We start from the raw sequence: 20,383 nt of genomic DNA on the forward strand, positions 1-20,383 counted from the left end.
TATAATTTGGCATTTCAATTGAACATATTGCCAATATATTTTCTTAAACAAAACTTCTATCTAGGAAAAGTTTTGATTCAACAAACCCAAACTAAATAAAATAAAACTGATGATTTAAGTTTACTTTTAGCTTGATTTGTAAGATAAGTTTATTGAAATTGGTTCCGGAAAACAATTATTGAAATATAGCATCCAATTAGTTCAAACTAAATGGACACCCTTATAGGATTAAGGTAGCAGTTAGAGGGGGTGAATAGCCACAAATTTTTAGACAAAAATTATTCAAGTGCAAAGCTTAAATAAAAAAGTTCATATGCAGCGGAAAAACAAAAGCAAAGTAACCCAATACTGACAAAAACTATTTAACATGGTTCGAACCTCCAAGTCTTACTCCACGGCCTACCGACTAGTAAAGTCTTTGAAAATCCCACAAGTCGAAAATATGGTAGAAAGCATATTTCTCTGAGATGTATTATGAAGATTGATCTTCAGAGAGCTTTTAAATCAGTGCACTGGGCTTTCCTTCATGAAGCACTCAGTGGGATGAATTTTCCGAAGCAGTTTATCACATGGATTATGGAGTGTGTGACCACTACTTTCTCATTGGTAATTAATGGCGAGACTTTTGGTCTTTTTCGAGGAGCCCGAGGACTACGATAGGGGATCCTCTATCACTATACTAGTTCGGGATCGATTCGGCCAGGATTTAGCTTCAATCAACAGTGTGGGCACCTCAGATTGGCTCATTTAGCTTATGCAGATAATCTCCTTTTCAGTCAGGGTGATACAATTTCAGTGGGCACATTGATCACATGTTTCCAGGACTTTGGCTCTACTGCTGGACTTTAAGTTAATTGCCTAAAGTCTAATATTTACCTCGTTAGAGTTGATGATATGACACGGAGTAGGTTTCTATCCATCACATATTTCCAGGAAGGCACTATGCCCTTCAAGTACCTCGGGATTCGACTAGCTGCACAACGCCTACGTATATCTGATTATAGCCCACTAACTGATTCTCTGATCCGCCTACATATATCAATGTCTAGCCATGGAGGACATTATCTTATGTAGGTAAGGCGCAGCTTATCACTTCAGTTCTTCAAGGCGTCGAGTGCTTCTCGCTTTCTATTACGCCGTTACTTTAAGGTATCATCAACCATGTCTATAACATCTGTCGGTCTTTCGTGTGGATGTCCAAGCACCCTCCAGTGTCTTGGGCGGATATGGGTAGACCGAAAGACTAGGGCAGCATGGGATTCAAAGACTTATGGGCATGGAATCTAGCACTCCTGGCTAAGGTTCTCTAGAGGATTCAAGAGATAGAAAATGCACTATGGATCAAGTGGGTACATCATCCCTACTTGAGTCAAGTTGATTTATAGACCTGCTTGGCAAGCAGTTCATTCAGATTCCCCATTGATCAAGCGTTTACTACACATACGGGATCTCATCCTTGAGGTTGTTGGGTCACCTGAGGTTGCTAGATAGAGACTGGCAGAGCGATTTATAGATGATGGTGGAGTCGTTCAAGCTTATGATTTTTTCAAACATCCTAGTCCCAAGGTATCATGGGCCCGAACAATATGATAGTCTTACGTTCAACCAAATCATACAATCAATTTATGAATGCTGGCATAACAGAGGATCCCCACCAGAGACCAACAGGAGTATCAGAAGGATCAACAGTGCACTTTTTGCAGACAGGTAATGGAGACACAGGAGTATCTATTCTTACAGTGCCCCCTATTGCAGACCTATAGCGGAGGATTCGAGATTGACTTCATATGCGTCAGAGATGTCCACCTATTGGAGGATGATATGTGTCTTCGGACGGCATTACAAAGGGAGTAAGGTGGTGATAAAGGCTTGTTACTTGACTTTGTCATCGCTGATATATTATGTATGGAGGATCTGAAATCATAATTTTTTTTTGTGAGAGTCAGTTAGATGTTAAGAGGATATTCAAGAGCATGCAGATAATTGTATATAAGTCTTCAGGTGTCTTCAAATCTGATACTACATCAGACATAAATAGACCCTAAAACCTCATTTTGTACATTTTGGATACATGATATACCATTTTTACTTATCCAAAAAAAATTGAAAACCCCACAAGTCTATTCTCCTAAAGGCGGAGAAACTTATCTCTTACAAATAACTTTTTTTTTACAATAAAGATAAATCAACTAAAAGCGAAAGAAAACACAAGTATCAAAAAAACCTTAAGCCTTAAAAATAAAAGACTATTAAAGTACAATAAAAGACAAAATAAATCAATGTGAATGTTGTAGAATGATAGCTTGATTGTTGCTTGATGATTGTTGGTCGAACTCCTCTTTCCCCTCTATTTATAGCCTTCAAATTGAGCTTAAATATCATTCACACAGTTGTTTAATTCAATTAACTCAAATCCTTGACAACCAACCGAAACATTGATCATGAAAGCCTTATGTGCCAACTATTGTCTTCAATCAACTCAGTTGGATAAGATCACAAGTTTATCTTTTGGTTGACTATGATTCCAATCAACTCAAATAATATTAAATCGACTCAAATTGAATATAGTCATCTCACACCTGCTAGTCGACATAGAATGACTATTGTTGCGACCTTATCCTCCAACAATTACTTTTGTCAGTTGCCTCGAAACCCTTTGATTGACTCAATTCAAACAAAGAGCAGGTTGTTTTTGGCAATCAACTGTACAGTTAACTCAAGTTCCTTCAACCATGTCAATCAAGCAATTCAAGTTGAAATAGATCTTTTTTATTCATACTTGGAATGTCTACAAGCAACAATGGAGTTTACTTGACTCCTCAATGAGTAGTTGAGCTTAACTTTCAGTTGACTGAATTTGCTCGTCAAGGCTTCAATCATCAATTACAACAAAAAACACCCTATTTTTTGGTCGAGTACATGTCTAGGTAAAAGTCTACTAAAAACCAAGATTACAAGTGTTTTATAATCTCTCACATCTCACATGCCAAGAGTTCTCACCTCGATGCTTCTTCCATCTACTAAGAGACGTTACCTCTAGACCTCTTTCACTTGCCAAGAGGCCTCACCTCTGAGTATTCCTTTCGCAAGAGGCCTTGGCTTCGAGTATTCCTCTACTTGCCAAAAGGTCGTGTCTCTAGATCTTCTTTGACTTCACCTCCACTCTAAGCCTTCTTCATTAACACCTACGCCACTTGAGCATCTTGTCAACTCCTATTGATCTTCTCGATCTACAAAGGACTTCTTAGACTTTTCCATCAACCAACTTGTGTTAGACTTCTTCATCCTCCGTATCTAGTCAACCTTGGCCTCATTGAATTTTTATATTTGCCAATTCCTGTTAGATTCCTTATTTGTCAAAATTTGTTATACTTCTTATCTGTCAAGTACTCGATCAACCCTAACTTACTTAGACTTTTCCAACTACTCACCTATAGTTATTTGCAAAGATTTTTACGCCTACACAATTGACAAACTCATAGTCACAGTATTAACCTAACTTAAACTCTGTCAAACACATCAAAGTAACCTAGTTAAATTCGATTACCTAAGGCATGATTTCACTAACCCATAGGACCTTAGGTCGATTCCTCATCGTCACATGCCAAACGAATAGACACCCCTTAAAACATTAGATCATTAGGATCACATGAGCACCACATTAAATTTTGTCAAGGGGCATTGAAATGTGACAACTAACCCTACGATAAAGGTGCATTTTGCAAGTAATCATGCATTCATTTGAAGTATTAAACCTAATTCCTTATTTTATATAGTATCAACACAATAATTATAGCTCTAATTGACCCATTTAGATGATCATCATATGATGAGTATCAAACCAAAAGGTGGAGGCAAGCCATTGATGGTGTAATTGTGTCCAAAGCAGTCATGTTCAACCAGGATTTTATTTGTGTTTGGTAAATTGTTTAAGTTAGGCTTGTCTGTGTTACCAAGTTATGTGCATTGAATTTACAAAGACTTAGTAGATTGCACATGGGATGTTACTAGATGATGGTATAGGACATCTAATAGTAAAAGGTTTAAGTTAGATTTGTTGGTATGATTTGTGCATTGAGTTAAAAAGAAGTGGATGCACACAAAATTCATAGAGCCGGACTTAGCACAGTAAAAAATTTGTGACACCTTGATTGCCAACACTTATTTTGAGTTTAACAACACTTTGAAAAGCATTGGTATTTCTATTGTCAATACTTTAAAGCATCTGCAATCATCCTTTTTGGTGTAGTGAATCAATTTGAGCCAATATAAGATACCAAGTACCAACTATTCTAGGACATTAAATTTCTGAATTTGTCGCATGCTACAAACTTTCAAAATGAAGTTTAAATTATGAAAAATAAGACAATGAACTATCTATGCAGCAAATTCCAGGGATATGTATACTGACCTTATCAATGATATCTATAGTGCTCCATGGTGAGCGAACAAAATAATTAAGAATCTTTGGGCCTTTAGGCCCATTGCTACCAATGAACCATCTTAGGAAAGGAAACATCATAGCTGCCATATCAAGGATGGAAGTGAACGTGTTCTCCAATATGATAGCAGAAACCTGGAAAAACACATGATAATTATGATTCAAGAACTTCAGATAATCTTCAGGAGTTGAAAATCTGCAAAAGATGAATATAAATTCCAGATCTAATCCAGAACTTGAGCTTAAAAAAAACATGTTAATCCAGTATTGACTTAGGAACTATGGATAATAAAAAAACCACACTGAATGTTGAATCGAAATTACAAGTCTTAAGTCAGATATACTGAACAAAAACTAGGATAAATTCCAAATAGTGGCTTCAATCTTCCAGATTACAAGTAGAAAGTAGCTAGATAATGGAATAGAAAAGGCAAGGTTCAAAATCTCAAACGGTATCATGCCGATATTTCGATGTATAGTGTCTATAACGGATTGGAGTTGAAGAAGGAAGGAGAAGAAACATAGGAAGGAGATATTGTATGTACCGAGCATGGTTTTAAATTACCGAAACATAACATTCTGATCCATGCGTATCTTTCCAGTCAAAGATCGAAACTAACACAGATAATGTCTCCTTCCCTTGTTTCATCCCATTCCTCCTTCAACCTCTAATCTATCACCGGCACCATGCATATCTTTCCAATCAAAGACCAAAACTACGGTACAGTTCAAGATGTCGAATTTTGGTGGTTTGTCGAAGCAATACATTTCAACTGTTTCGTCCGGCATTGTACGAGATTTTAAACCATAAGAGAAAGAACATTTTGACTATACCTACTAAGAGAAGTAACATAACAAATTAAAAGGTAATTGTCGAACAGTAAATAAGAAAGAGGTTTCGTTCAAAAAAAAAAGAGAATAAATAATTAGGATTGGATCGACATAATATCTGCAAAGGGCAACAACCTTATTAGGATTATTCCTCGCGAGTATAGCTCCAACTGCACCACCTAAAGATCTCCCAAAGACCACTATTCTTGATGGGTCAATATCAATTCTCTGACTAAGATGATCTAAAGCTGCCTGATTATGATAGTAAAGTCTTGTTAGTCATAATTAATAGTCCCATAACAGAAATCACAAAAGAAGGGGCAAATAAAAAGAACAAACCTGGGCATCCTTTATAATGCCATCTTGTGATGGGTAGCCATCACTTTCCCCGTACCTGTTCAATCATGCATACATATAGGCATGACTATATTAGACAAGATTAGGTAATGATTGGTTTTAGTTCCATGTCAGAACAAATTTAATAAACCAAACTAAAATAAAATAAAAGATGTATCTGAAAAGAATACCCTCTATAAGAAAGCATGAACACATTGCAATGAAGCCTCTGCATCATTATCCGTACAAATTCAAGACGGTGAGCAATATCTAAGCAGCTAAGTCAAGGCATCTAAGAAATAGATATATATCTGTAATTACAAGATATAGACAGTTTGAGATGTTTAGGATACTGCCAGCATTTTCTTGGAAGAAAAGAATTGTTGGACCTGTTGAACAATTGAAGCGGCATAAATAATTTGTAGGTAAAAACCTAATCATCCTTATTTAATTGAAAGTTAAGTAATTAAGAAAAACAAAAGAAGTAAGACTAGCAAAAGATTAACCAGTGAAAGATATATAAAGCACCACATCTAACAATTAAATGAATAACAACTTTATTTCTATGAAACACATCAACATGAACCTACAGCAATAAATAATTTTACATAAAGATATACTTTATCTTTTAGGTCTAAATACCTTTTTATGAGTTTATTATAATGGCTCATTTTTATGGAGGGAGGAGGGGAAGGAAAGGGTATTCTCAGCCTCACCAGGAGTGGGCTTCACTGAACTGAAGCCACACAAGTCAAGCTTCAGATTAGACCAAAGCATGGCTTGCACTTTACTGAATCTATTATTAGTCTTCCCAGAAGTTGCCTTGAGGAGTTGGATTTATCTAGAAAATTCTAAAAACGTCATCAAGTAGACACTAGTTGTCAACACTAGAGATGCTTGATCTTTGGGTGTCATCAATTCTCTCCAAATCTGGTTGCTATCAGTGTATATGGCATTAATTGCATGTAGTTAATGTCCATTGCTTCAACTTTGAGACTTAGGCCAACCATGTCATGCCACACAGTTGGCTCTTAGATGTTGTATTATAGCTGACATGGGTCATGGTAGACTAACTGTCAACTTATCCCTATAAATGGAAAGGACCACGCTATGAACACTTAACCTGGGAGTTTTGAAGCTTTCCACCATGCTCGGATCTCCAACTACTTAGACTCCCTTCTTCAACCTTCGCCCTTGTTGAGTCTTGTCTCATATCAACCTCATTCCTTATTACCAACTTAATAAGGCCTCAACCCCCACCCAGGCAAAGACCACGACTAAGGGAGTAGGAGTGAATAAAAAATCATGAAAAATTTTCATCCCATGCTCAAATTCCTCTAACGAATCCTCCCCTAAAAGATTCTCTACTTCAAGTCCCGAACTTTGTCTACCTTGCTAATGAACTAACAGAGACTCAAAGGGAATAATTGTATCATAATCCATGGCTCAGCTAAAGGAGTTGTACCTTCCATTTGTAGGGAACTACTTTATAAATGACACTTTCATCCCTTTTATTCCCCCTTCTCACACTTGTAACTACCATAGTTGCATTTCATCCATAAGTGTGTACGCTTAAAGTGGCTTCAAACTCTCTACTTGCCCCTTTTCACCAATGTACAATAGAGACTCTAGCTCATTTTGTCCTGCATAACACCTAAGGATTAGAGACTCTTGGTTGGTTTGGTAGCGTTCTGAAGTGACTTGAGGTCAGAGCTCTTATTCTTTCTTTGTTTAAAGGACTACAACTCTAGTGCTAAGCTTTTACATCTTTTTTCCCAAGGTTTTAAGTTTCATATGTAAAGCTCTATTAAAGATTAAAGACTCTTATAGCTTAGAGAAGAATAGGGGTTCCTAGTTGATTGGTATCTTTTGAAGCTCTCTGAGGGCATCCCTTCCGGTGAAGATCTGAGAAGGAGATATTGGGCAGGCTGAAGGAGAACCATCAATGTTGTCTGATAAATGTCAATGAGGGATGTTTGGTCAAAGTCAGGATCATCCATGCCCCTCTAGGTCACTAGGTAGGGGTTGATTGAGTCTTCTCTTCCCTTGCTTTCTACAGCAGGTTCTGATGATTATGTCTCTTGCTTTTCCAGACATAAGGATGCGGTTTCATTATCCAACAACCGATGACCATCACCTTCTTAAACATCTCATGTTCCCTTAAGGGACTAGCTTTCATCTCACAATGCTCCCTGGGCCCTCAAACACATGAACTCAAAGCAAAGCATAAGGAAGCAGGTTGCCTCATGGTCCAGCGAAAGTGAATCCAGAGAATGCCATTGCATGAAGCCGCAATCACTCTCTCTTTTGGATGTTGATCACATTCCTTGCCAGCTTGCATCTTCACTGCTATTGAAAAGTAACACTACTCTCCTAGAGGCCATAAGTTGGACCTAAGAACACACAGACACAGATACCTTAGCCTCAGGCTCTATAGCTCCATCCACCCTTTCCCCTCCTCCTAGGAAGGACTTGCTCAATCTTGAAGTTGCTCAATCTCTGCTTCTTGACCCCAACACTATTGTTCATTTAAGGTGGGGATTCTAACAAGCAGGATCAAACCCTTGGTTGGCCCGAGAGATCACTCTAAAGTGGGGTCTGAGAGCTTCCCTCCATCTCTCAAACATTATCTCCTCCTACTTCAACCGTCACTGGTTTATAGTAAGTGTCATCTCAGCCTCCCTATGTCAATCAGATCTTTTGGTTGCCCACTTTATCACCACCCTCTTCGATTAGACCCATGATGAAAGTATCATGATGGGCCAAAACTATGCCGCTTGTAAACTCTAGGATGAAATATCCATTCAACACCGTCAATGAAATAATTTCCCTAAGGATGAGATGAATAATGCTTGGCAAACTAGTAATGCCTTCCAAGAGGAGGTGACAAAGTTACAAGAAGAGCTAAATTGGTGTTATCATGCTCTAAGTGATCATGTTCGACGAGCATGTTTTGATGTGTTTGATAAAAGAAAAAAAAAAAGTTGTCCTGAGTTAGTAATGTGTGCATGAAATTTACAAGGACTTAATAGAATGCACATGAAACTTGCAAAGCTTGTGACTCAACGAGGTAAGGTTGTGTTGGTTGACTTAGTGCGGACAAGTTGGTTTGGCTCAAAGGTTTGCAAGAGATTGGCAAAGGATGGTATGGGACATTCAAAGAACTCTTCAACGAAAAGCATGGGGCTCATTGACAACAGTCACAAGAGGTGGAATTGATAGGTGACCTAGTAAAGCATGGCATATGGAACAAATTGAGGACTTGGTGCATCCGAAGGATCGAAGACCTAACGAGACATATACTCTTGGACTATAAATGTAAGAGGTGGACTTCGTCGGTGACCTAGTGAAGTATGACATGTGAAGCAAACTGAGAGTTTGGTGCATCTAAGGGACTGAGAACCTAACAAAAGGTGAACTCTTGGACAACGTAAAGTTGGGACAACTTGAAGATGGTGAGTTGTAAGAGATTGTGTATCTTGTAATTTCTAGGTTCGAGTTAGATATATTTGGCTGAGAATCTTCGATAGAGGAATATGAGTTCTTAGTTACAATTTAGGACTGAGCTTGATCTTGGAGGTTTATCAGGGCTTATTAAGTGTAAGTCGAACAAATCAAAGATTGAGTATGTTGATGTTTGTCCTAGTCGACTAGGATGCTTAGGTGGCAACTAACCAACTAAAATTTTGTGGTCGAGCAAAATCTTGCTCTTTATTTGGTTTAAGTTGATTGGAATGTCAATTGAGTCAATTCATAAGACCATTGGAAAGTGAAACTCATTAAAGCGGCTAGTTAAGTCAACTAAAATGGGATATTGAACAAGGTATGCATCAACTGAAGTTAAAGCCATTAGCGAATAAGCTTATAATGTTATCAGTTTAGTTGAATAAATGTAGTTGAGTCAATTAGAAAAGATTTAAGTCGAGAGTCAGCAGGAAGATCTTGCTTTAGAATATGGATATAAAGTTCCCAAAAGACAAAACAGAGGAGAATTCTTGCGAAAAGCAAGCAGACAAATGAACAAACTGAGCTTTACGAAGGTAACCAAAAAGTTGATATTATTCTTTCTGTTTCACCTAATCTTATTTTGAGTGAGGTTGGAGACTATAAAATTGTGAATCTTTTAGGAAAATATAACTCTTCTTTATGAAAATCCAATGCAAGAACCAAAAGTTCAAAAGTATGGAGAGATTAAAGACAAAGTAGACATTATTGTAGAATCCAAAACTACACAAAAAGAACTTGAGCACAAAGATCAAGGTTTAATCTATAAGACAAAAAAATGAAGATGTGTAATTCTCTTCAATAAGAGATCCAAGTAACAAGGTATCAACTTTGTCAAGAGATGAGAATCCATCAAAGTCAACAAAGATAGAAATTTTAGAAGTTGTCTCAAATCTTCGAATTTTACAATCTAAAGCAACACAAAAGACCACATTATTTGTTGTGGAAGCAATGAAAGGGATACTATAAGAATAAGTGTACACATGCAAAAAAGGAAAGTTGAATAAAAAAGGAAGAAACGAAAAGCATTATTTGATGTGCAATGAGGGGCATTACCATAAGAAAGATCCATGCCAAGGAAAAGTGAAAAGAACAAAAAAAAACCAAGGCTAATATCAATGGGGAGTGCAAAATGTAAATGTACGTAACGTTTTGTTCACCGACTCATAATTTTCATAAAAAATAATTGATTAAAAATAGATGAATCTAAGAAATAAATGGCTAATTTTGAAATAAATGGATTGTGATATAAATCAATATTAAAAAATTGTATCATAGAGTTGCATTTAATTATGGTTTTAGTTATGGGTCTAGATATATTAACACCCAAATAAAACCTTTCTAAAAAGGTATCCAAGAAAGTTCTCTAGTAAACACCTCATAAACCCAATTGGAACCAATAGGTTTTGGATACTAAAGAATAAGATCTCATCATATTAAATGAATTTAGGGTATGTGAGTAGGATTGAATGATGAATTCAATCCGAGTTAATTGGCACACTAGGATTAGTTTCATGCATAGATGTTAGGATTGATAAAGTTGATATCCCATATAGCTAAAGGGGGTGAATAAGTCTTGGCCTAAATTTAAAAGCTTTTACTAGTACTAATACTTAGCAAGGTCAATCAAACAAGTTAATACGGAGGATAATAATTCACAAAAGCGAGTGCTATCACACGGAATTTATATGGTTTAAAACCTAATTCATACAACCTATGAGTCTAAAAGCAAGCCACTCTTAAATCTCATTATCTTTTGCTTTCTCAGATGTGGAGAGACCTTTATAATAATCTTCTCACAAGAATGAGAATACAAGGTAAGCTTGGAAGACAACTACAATGTTAGGTTAGAAATTAGATCGCCACTAAGAGCGTAAGGATGTTGGAGTTAAGCACAATTCCACCAACCCTTGCAAGCTCTCCATGGTTGTCGATTTATAGCCTCCAACTTGTCTTTAAATAAGCTTCACTTTTCTAGTTTGTAGCCCAATCAAGTCAACCATTTTCAGTCAATTGTTTTCACAATCACTTTAATTTTATGTCAGCAAAATATCTTAGTCAACTCACCTTGATTTCAGTTAACTGCTTTGCCTAGCAACAACTTTATCAATCGAAACACTCTAATTCCAATCAACTAAGCCATTTTATCACGTAAGTCATTTGACGATTGTAATTTTCCCTGAATCAACTCTCCAGTTGACTCAACACCCTAGTAGACTAGGAATGGGATCGACCTCCAATTGATTAAATGTCGACTATGATCAATCTAATAATCGAGTCATCACCTAAGTCAAGTACTACCTGAATTCCAAAATACACGCATTTCACCATTTCACTCTCTGTCATAAATCATTTAAGAGTTTACTTGTTGAATCTTTACCTCACTTCCTATCATATCGTCAGCCCCTTAGATGCATCAAGCAATCGGCTTGTCCAACATATTATCCTTCACCCACTCACCTATATAGTCCATCTTTTTCTACTTCGTCAAAGCTCTTACAGCTTCACTTTTCCCAAGTGGTCACATCTCCCATCAAGTCTTCGTCCCTCATATGCACCAAGTCCTCAATTCTATTGTCGTATCATCCTTCACTCGTTCACATATAGTCCACTTTTTGTGGTTGTCGTCAAAGTTGCCACCTCGATGCTACTCATCTTGCGGTCCCTTCGATGTCCTATAGCCATCAAGCCACATCAACTTGGTTATGCCAAATCATCAACCACGACTTAACCTTACAAGCTCCATGAATATTGTGTGCATCTTGCCAAGGGCCTGCACGATTAAATACATCTTATCTATCATTCAGGCAAACATAACATAAACCATTTACCCAAGACACAAAACACGTTGGTCAAATATGACCACTTAGGGCACAATTACACTAACAATAAAAACATTTCACAATTGCATAATTATTTTACTTGTTATAGTTGTTGTTTGCAAAAAAAATTAAAATAACATTTTTAAATTTCAAACTATTAAAATTTAATTACTTCATCAAATATGCCATGATATTCGTCTACTGTTTGATTTTAATTATTGTTATTTATAGCTTAAATGCCCATAATCGATGTAGAAGAATGTATGCTTGTTGTTGTTTGTAACAATAACAATAAGTCTTTATCCCACTATGAGATTGGCTTTAGGGATCCTCCTACGTCATTGGACTCAATCCCCTGCTATATCATCATCCATATTTAAATTAATTTTATCCTATTTATTATTTCTAACCAACTCTTCTATGATCTCTCTCTACCTCGATTAATGTGCATATTTGTTATGACCTCACATCCTCTAACTAAAGCATCTATTAATCATTTAAGTACATGTTTATATCATTTTAAATGTATCTCTCAGAGTTTTCCTTCAATAAGCATAACCCTAACTTTCTCTCTAATATTCTCATTTTTATTCTGTCCATCCTCGTATATCCACACATCCACCTTAACATCCTTATCTTTATATTTTCAATTTTTTGCTTGTTTGTTTAATTCATAGCCTAACATTCAAATTCATATAATATTGCAGGTCTAACTGTCACTTTATAAAACCTTTCCGTCAAGATTCGAGCTCAATATTTACTCTTTCACATTAACACTTTCAAAATTGACACTATTAAAGTATTTAGCATATTTTTAACATTGTGCCAAATTGACAAATTATGTTGATTTTTTATGAAAATAATTTTTTCCTATTAAAACTATGTAAAACAATCATATTGGTTAAATTTCAAAAATTTAGAATTTTTTATGATTTTTAAAAATTCTTCAAAAATTAAAGTACCGATAGTTTCGATAATTGGTGACTGTAATATTCTTTAGTTGACCATAACCAAACTATTATGCTAATTTTTAAAAAAAATAATTCTAAATGAGTATGCTAGCCAAAACAATATTATTTATCATATTTTGGACTTAAATAAATATATCTTCTTTTTACTATATTTATTTTATAGTTTAAGATTAATAACAACAACAACAACCAAAGTCTCATCCCACTAGATGGAGTCAGCTAGTTTAAGATCAATAACATGGGCATAAATTTAAATTATCATTTTGAAATGTGTCGAAAGGGACGAAAGAAATTTTTTAGTAAACATTATCTCTCTTGGTAAAATCCTAGCTTAGGTGAAATCAATAATAGGATTGTCAAATATTAAGAAGATAGAGATTATTACTACAATCATCTCTTAAGTGGTCGTGTTTGATCAAGATGTCTTGGTCTATTAGGCAAAGCGCTTTTAAGTTAGGTTTTTCTATATTACTAATGGGTGCATGAAGTTTGCAAGGACTCGATAGAATGCACACAAAGCTCATGGAGATTCTGACTCAACAAAGTTAAATTGTGTTGGCTAACTTGACACAGCTAAGTTATTTGACTCAGCAACTCAAAAGTCCATTAAAGATCAACAAAGGATGGTATAAGACCACAAGACAATGAGCATGGAGTTGGGTTTAACAATTTTTATGGAGTTACAAGAGGTGGACTTTGTAGGTGACCTAGTGAAGGATAACATATGGAGCCAACTGAGAGTTTGGTGCATTGGAGAGACCAAGGACCAAATAGAAAGTGAGCTCTTAGACAACAATCGCAAGAGGACTTCGTAGGTGACCTAGCAAAGGATATCATAACGAGCAAGAAAAGGGTTGCAACTGAGGGATTGAGGACTTAACAGAAGGTGGATTCTTTGACAACGTAAGCCTATGACAACGTGAAGATAGTGAACTATAAGAGATTGTGTCTTGTAATCTTACGATTCACGTATTAAGGTTAGACAAACTTGATTGAGAGCCTTCTGTAGAGGAACATGAGTTCCTGGTTATAGTCTAGAGCTAAGCTTTATCTTAGAAGTCCTTAAGATGTGTATGTCCAACAAAAATAGAAATAATTCAACTGATGTTTATCCCAGTCAACTCGATGCTTAGTTGGCATCCTAGTTGATTAGAATCCTATGTTCGAGCAAAGCCTTTTTGTTTAGTTTGAGCCGATTGGAGTGTTAGTTAAGTTGAGTCATAGGTCATCAAAAGATAACCACACCAACGTCAACTGAACAAGGTTTGATGGTCAATTGGATCCTCGTAAAGTCAACTGAAGTTTAAAATTGTTAACAGATAAGCTTGTAATCTTATCCAAGTTAGTCGACTAGATGCAGTTGAGTGAAAAAAAATTATGGCAATTAAATCCCTATAGAATCGACTCGGTATCACTCGTTGGTCGATAAGTTATCATTATCAGGATTTTGATTGAGTAATCTTACCTAGAAGCTATTCGAGGAGCAATTTTATGCTCTATTTGAAATTACCCTTACTACTAAAAATAGCGGGAAAAGGTACTTGAATATACAACTTATACACAAGAAGTGTCTATTAAACGCTCATTCTAAGACTTCTACGGCTCATACTGGTAATATCTTCTTTGTTCTTTATTTTTTATATTATATAAGAAATAATTGTACAAGGTTTCTACAACTGTGACAAAGGGGATTTATTCTATAGTGGGGATTTTAGGCTTGATCCACCAAACGGATCATTAGGCAGTAGTGAAGTAGGACATGCGGTCAAAACCATGTTAAATACTTAAGTTAGCAAATTGCTTTTTTGCTTATATTTACTATGATTATTCCATTATGCATACTCTTCCTTACAAATATTCATAAGCACAATCGAAGAAAAGTTAATGTGTGTTTCAAGGTTTAAAATATCGAGTCGTGCCGAGGTTTCGGTCCTGGACCGAAACGAAACAGTTTCGGTACCGTATTAATATAGTTTCGGTATTTTTAAAATATAAGATATATTAACTAAAATAAAAAATTTAATCTAAATATTTAAAAATAAAAAATAAAATATTTTTTAAAAATAATAAGATCATTTTATAGATTTTAATAAAGCCTACTTAAATTATCCCCAACTATAGCAAGGAATTAATTATTAAAACCTCAATTAAATCCTAAGTTAAAAAATCTAAAACCCCAAAAACCACGACTGCTTCACTCCCGATCAAGCGCGGCCCGCGCGTGGAGGCATCATTGGGCCCACATGGCGCCTCCGGTGGCGTCTTCGTGCCCGGGCGGCGCCTCCGATGACTTCGCCGGGCCCGGGCGACACCTCCGAAGGCGTCACCAAGGCCACATGACGCCTCCGGCCTTCGCAACACCTCCAAAGGCGTCGCCGCACCCAGGCAACACCTCCGAAGGCGTCTCCCAGCCGGAACCGCTGTGCTAGTGCCGGTCTATCGCCGGAACGAAAAATTTCTCCCGTATCGCGTGATACAGCTCGAAATTTCAATCCCCAGTGTGTTTTAACCTTGTTCTAAACTACACAGGAGAAACAGTTTTAATTTACAGGTCAAGGTGTTATTCACCCTTTATAGTTATACGATCATTAATCAATGGCCCGACACAAGAGGCTACTAAAGATGCCTATGACCTAACATGTCGATCAATGGGTCATTGCAAAGGAGAGGAATGCTCAAGAGTTGTAAGAGCCCAAGGTCAACAACCACATAGTCGAGCTAAAGAAAAAGATCCATAAGAAGGGAGAAGCTAACATCAAGGAGGTATAGCACCAAGTAACCACTTGATATTGGAGTCAATTATGCTTCAAGGTGGGCTACAATAGAATTGTACTCGTAATTGTGAGGATCAATTTCACAAACGCCTTACACCAAGCCAAATAGGTGTACCCCATACTTGACCATCTATAAGGATCTACCAAATTAGCTAGTCTTCAATAACGGCATTCAAAGCTTCCAAGGTGGTCATCTTTGGAGGTTGTTACCTACAGTAAGTGGTCCTTCTAATGTCAATCAAGAGAAGCCTAGGGAGGCCAAAGTAAGGCCGATATTCCTTGGGAATAAAAGTAAAAACCTATAGGGGGAGCTAATGAAAATGTCAATATACCAAGGAGACTAGTTTGAAATACCCCACAAATAACAAGAAGTTATGGTTATGGACTAGTCCAAATAACAACTAACCTAATCCTACTTTTGTCCTTTTGGATGTCTTAACTCATATTTATGTTTGTTCCAAGTCGGCATATTTTGTATTTATTTATCCAAGTTGATCTTTAATTGTCATACTAATCAAGGGGTATAATTTAATTTCCATTTTAAGTAACAAAAACTATTTTTCTATACACATTTCTTACTATTGGCTTGGCTTGGCATGGCAACATCTATTCTTCCTCTAATCACCTCTCAGTTGGAGTCAAAAGGGCCACAGTTGATCCTTAGGCAAGATTTGTGTTTTGAGCACATATAATATACAATGAAACTCTCGTAATCGAGAAAGGGGATTTCAAGAGGTTGGTCTTCTACATTCGCCCGAGCAACTTATAACCCTATTTTACCATGCATTGAGATCTTAGAGCTTAGCCACGCCTTAGTGAGGACATAAGCAATAAGCTTTCTCTAAACCTAGCTTTCCCACCTCCCGTAAGGGCTCTAGGTTCATTAATGTGAGCATAGTTTTAGTTGCAACACCAAATGATCTATCCCCTTAGAAATGAGCTATTTAAGCGGCATGGTGTGGATGATAAGAAGTTGCCTTGTTCCAAGTGTAATCCAATTTGCTCTTGCCACTTGCCCTTTTTCCTAACTTGCCCTTTTACCTAAGATGCATTCAATGATAAAAGCAAAGCTTCATACTATAAACAGCAAAGGGTTATCAACAAAAATAGAGCAATAGGAGCTCAAATTTAGGCTCCTTTCAGCCTAGCTCCTTATGTCTTTCCTTCGACAAACATAGCAACTACCACATCCCTCAGCTAAGGATAAGGTCAGTTGAGCTATTGACTTATGGAACTAAGGAAGCTTCACCATCGCATAAAGTGTTTCATGTGGTTGTCTCACAATGCACTAGCTTTCCTTTCAATCTTCGTGGATGCTTCATGTAGTTTACTAATATTCCTTTGGCCTTTGCAAGAGAGGCATTTACTCTTTTCTTATTCTAAAAATCTATGAGGTTGAGTTCTGAGAACATATAATGTTTTACTAATGTTCTCGTGGCCTTTAACATGGTCTGCAATTAGTTTACGAAAACAAAAAGTTAGGTCTGTCTAAGCCAAGCCTTTTTCACTTTTAGAGTATATTTGTCACTTCCACAATTAGGGGTGAGTATTCGGTTAAAACCGAACCGAACCGAATTAATAGAAACCGAACCGAACCGAATTTTTTTGAACTAATCGAATCGATCAAATTTTCAAATAAAAACCGAACAAACCAAATCGATAAAATATCGATTAATTCAGTCGAAAATCAAATTAAATGAAATAATCAAATTTTTTAAGTATTATGGGAGATTTACAAATTAGTTTGGGATTTATAAGTTCACTTACTTAGGAATTTATAAATTATTTTTTTATTTTAATTAATTCGGTTTATTTGGTTTAACCGAATAAGAAATTTAAAACCGAACCAAATTAACTGATCTTTTTAAAAAAAAAACTCGGAATTCCAAAATAACCGAACCGAATTTTTAAATTCAATCAATTTATTCGACTTAACCGAACTTTTGCTCACCGCTATCCTCAATTAGACATCGATTTGTTCCCTTCAAGGCAACTGAGAGATGTCTCACGAGGTGCCCTACTATTTGAAGACTCCTCTTATGACATCTCTCAGGTGACCTTATCTTTTGGCTAAAACTCAAATTCATCTTCAAGTTAATACCTTCTTTAATCATCAAGCCTACGTACTCAAATGTCTAATCATATATTCTATTTTGTTGCTTTTGTAATTGTTGGTTTCCTCATGGTTAGAGCCAACTTACTATTATCTGACCAAGCTTGGAGTTGCAAAGTTATTGAATTAATAAAATAGCTTTTCTTTCTTCCACGCTTATGTTTTTCCATCTCTTTGGCCCAACGAACAATCTATTAATCTCATTCACACTTAAATCTTGAGCTAAGCATGTGGACAACTCATTGCACTTCAATAGAGTCTTTTAAATCCAATCCCACATTGAGCAAGTAAATGTTTTAATGTATCAATGGTTGTTAGACTGGGGGTTAAATATAGTTTTACCCTCAAATGAGGGGATGTTTCGACATATTTCCTATGCTTAGATGAGGATTCTCAAAATCATCCTTATGATTAGATAGGTAAACATTTTGACATACCACCCTTGCTCAGATGAAGATTGTTCAAATTTGACCTCACACTTGAATGAGCAAACCTTTCGAAATATTGCCAATACTAAAATGGGAATTCTTCAAGTCCAACCTCACACTCAAATGACTAGACATTTGATGTACATTCATACTCAAACAATGGTTCTCAAATTTTGACCTTGTATTTAGGTGGGTGAATGTTTGAGGTATCAACATACAGAGTGTGATTCACACACTAAGTAGATAGACATCTTATCAGCACCTTGATTAAGGGTTTTTTGAATTTGACCTCACTCTAGGATAAGAAGATCTTTCGTTGAATTGTTTCGCCCCTTTAATTCCTTGTGTTCAGCCTCGTGCTTATTAATGCTAAGACAAGCTTCTCTAAGACTACCATGGGCTCAAAGGGGTGGACATTTTGGCATATTGCCCATGCTCAAATGGGATTCTCTAAGCTCAAATGGATATATAGACATATTGTGTATGCTTAGATGATATGACCTCTGTGTTGCCTCTTCAGATAGCTGACATGGTTTAGGGCATCATATGGGTAGCAACCCAATTCAATCAGACCCACCCCAAGTCATGCCCGAGTCTAGAACCGCGATATAAGACTTCTTCGTGTGTCAGTTTCTTCCAATCAAACATCTCTTCTAAATTGAAGAGACAAGAAACACTGTAATTGAGAGAGCATTTTCCTCTGCAATGCATTCAATTTTATAAAACACATGACAAGAGGTACGCAACACTGCATGTTTATGCTTTTGCACACATTTTTTCAAATCAGCTGACTTCAGCAAGATAATTCAAGCACAGGAAATCCAAAGAAATCAAGAAGCTCACTTGATCCATGAAGTATGATAAAGTTTGTCACTGAATTCTTATATGGAGGATGACACGTTTATCATGGAAATAATTAATAATATCTGATCCTAAATTGTAGAATTCAGAAGTAAAAAAGGTTGGTAGGAGGACTTAATACCCCAGGGTGGAAACATTGCATGTTGGTGCTATTCTAGCTGCACCTTTTCTCCTTTTTTTTTTTCAAATCAACTGATTTCATCAAGATAAACCGAGCAAGGGAATTCTAAAGAAACCAAGAGGCTCACTTTAACAGTTATGTTTGGCACAGTTTATCACTAGATTCTTAGATGAAAGATGGGACAAGTTTACCGTGAAAATAGTTAATAATAATGCCCGATCCTAAATTGTAGAATTGAGAAGTGGAAAAAAAGGACGATGGGAGGACTTAGTAATGCAGAGTCCATACACTGGTCGACTCAAAAAAAGTATACTTTCTTGTGTAAGGCGGCCAGCATATATAAGAACCCTAAATTAAACTCTAGATCTACCCAAATAGAATCACAAAACCTAACCTTTCCTCAAACGAAAAATGTCCTCCATTATTTAAGGGATCAGGAAATTTGAAGGAGATCGACATCTGTCCCGAGAAATAGAGAGAAAATCCCTAGAATGAACAATGGTGATCAAAAAGGTCGCATATCCACCTGGCTTCCAAGGAGACTGCTTGACGAACCAGGCGTGCAGGCGGACCCCATCCGAAGCGTGAAGGAAAACATCTTCGTAGTCGAGTCGAAGCCGCGCAGGCGTGATGGGATAGGCGCGGGCGAGCCCGGGGAGCACTGGAACGTAGACCAACCGTTCCTGCAACGCCACCAGCGCTGCCATCCCAACAACCACCACACCGCCCGCACCATACACTAGCGCCTTAAGGAACGATACCATCGCTGCCTCTGGGAACTCGGTCGAGCAGTTGGCCGGCGACAGGGGAGGAGCTCCCGCAACCAGGCCTCGACGGTCTTTGCCTCTAGGAAAAAGGAGAGGCCGCACGTGCCGAGGCGCTTCGCATAATCTCCAACCACGTCATCCGAACAATCATTTCATTATGATTGATTTCCAAAATGCTTCCAATATTTGTAAGTTTTTTAGAATGCTCATAAATTTTAAATCACAAGTTCTTTTAAATATTTTATTTAAATAGTTATTTCAATATTAAAATAAGAGATATTTGATATTAAAATATAATTTTTAAATAAATATTTTGACATTAATTAAATTTAATACGACAATTTATTAAACCACGATTGAAAAGTTTCGGATACTCAAATCACATACTTAAGTTTGGAAATGACAAAATCACAA

At 36.7% G+C, this 20,383-nt stretch overlaps 1 protein-coding gene across 1 annotated transcript in view; it reads right to left on the reverse strand.

Moving 5' to 3' along the window:
• Positions 1-20,062, reverse strand: part of LOC141813668 (alpha/beta hydrolase domain-containing protein WAV2-like) — a 36,027-nt gene extending 15,965 nt beyond the window's left edge. The window contains exons 1-6 of the mRNA XM_074701636.1: positions 19,729-20,062; positions 5,962-5,997; positions 5,800-5,878; positions 5,612-5,666; positions 5,408-5,524; positions 4,412-4,576 (exon numbers count right to left, since the gene is read on the reverse strand). Coding sequence (XP_074557737.1) covers positions 4,412-4,576; positions 5,408-5,524; positions 5,612-5,666; positions 5,800-5,878; positions 5,962-5,997; positions 19,729-19,966 — 690 coding nt within the window. The 5' untranslated portion in view covers positions 19,967-20,062. The remainder of the gene's footprint in view (positions 1-4,411; positions 4,577-5,407; positions 5,525-5,611; positions 5,667-5,799; positions 5,879-5,961; positions 5,998-19,728) is intronic.
• Positions 20,063-20,383: the final 321 nt, after the last annotated feature.

Source organism: Curcuma longa, chromosome 20, assembly GCF_044706935.1.
Source record: "Curcuma longa cultivar G26 ecotype Majalengka, Jawa Barat chromosome 20, ITB_CL_G26_1.1, whole genome shotgun sequence".
NCBI lineage: Eukaryota > Viridiplantae > Streptophyta > Magnoliopsida > Zingiberales > Zingiberaceae > Curcuma > Curcuma longa.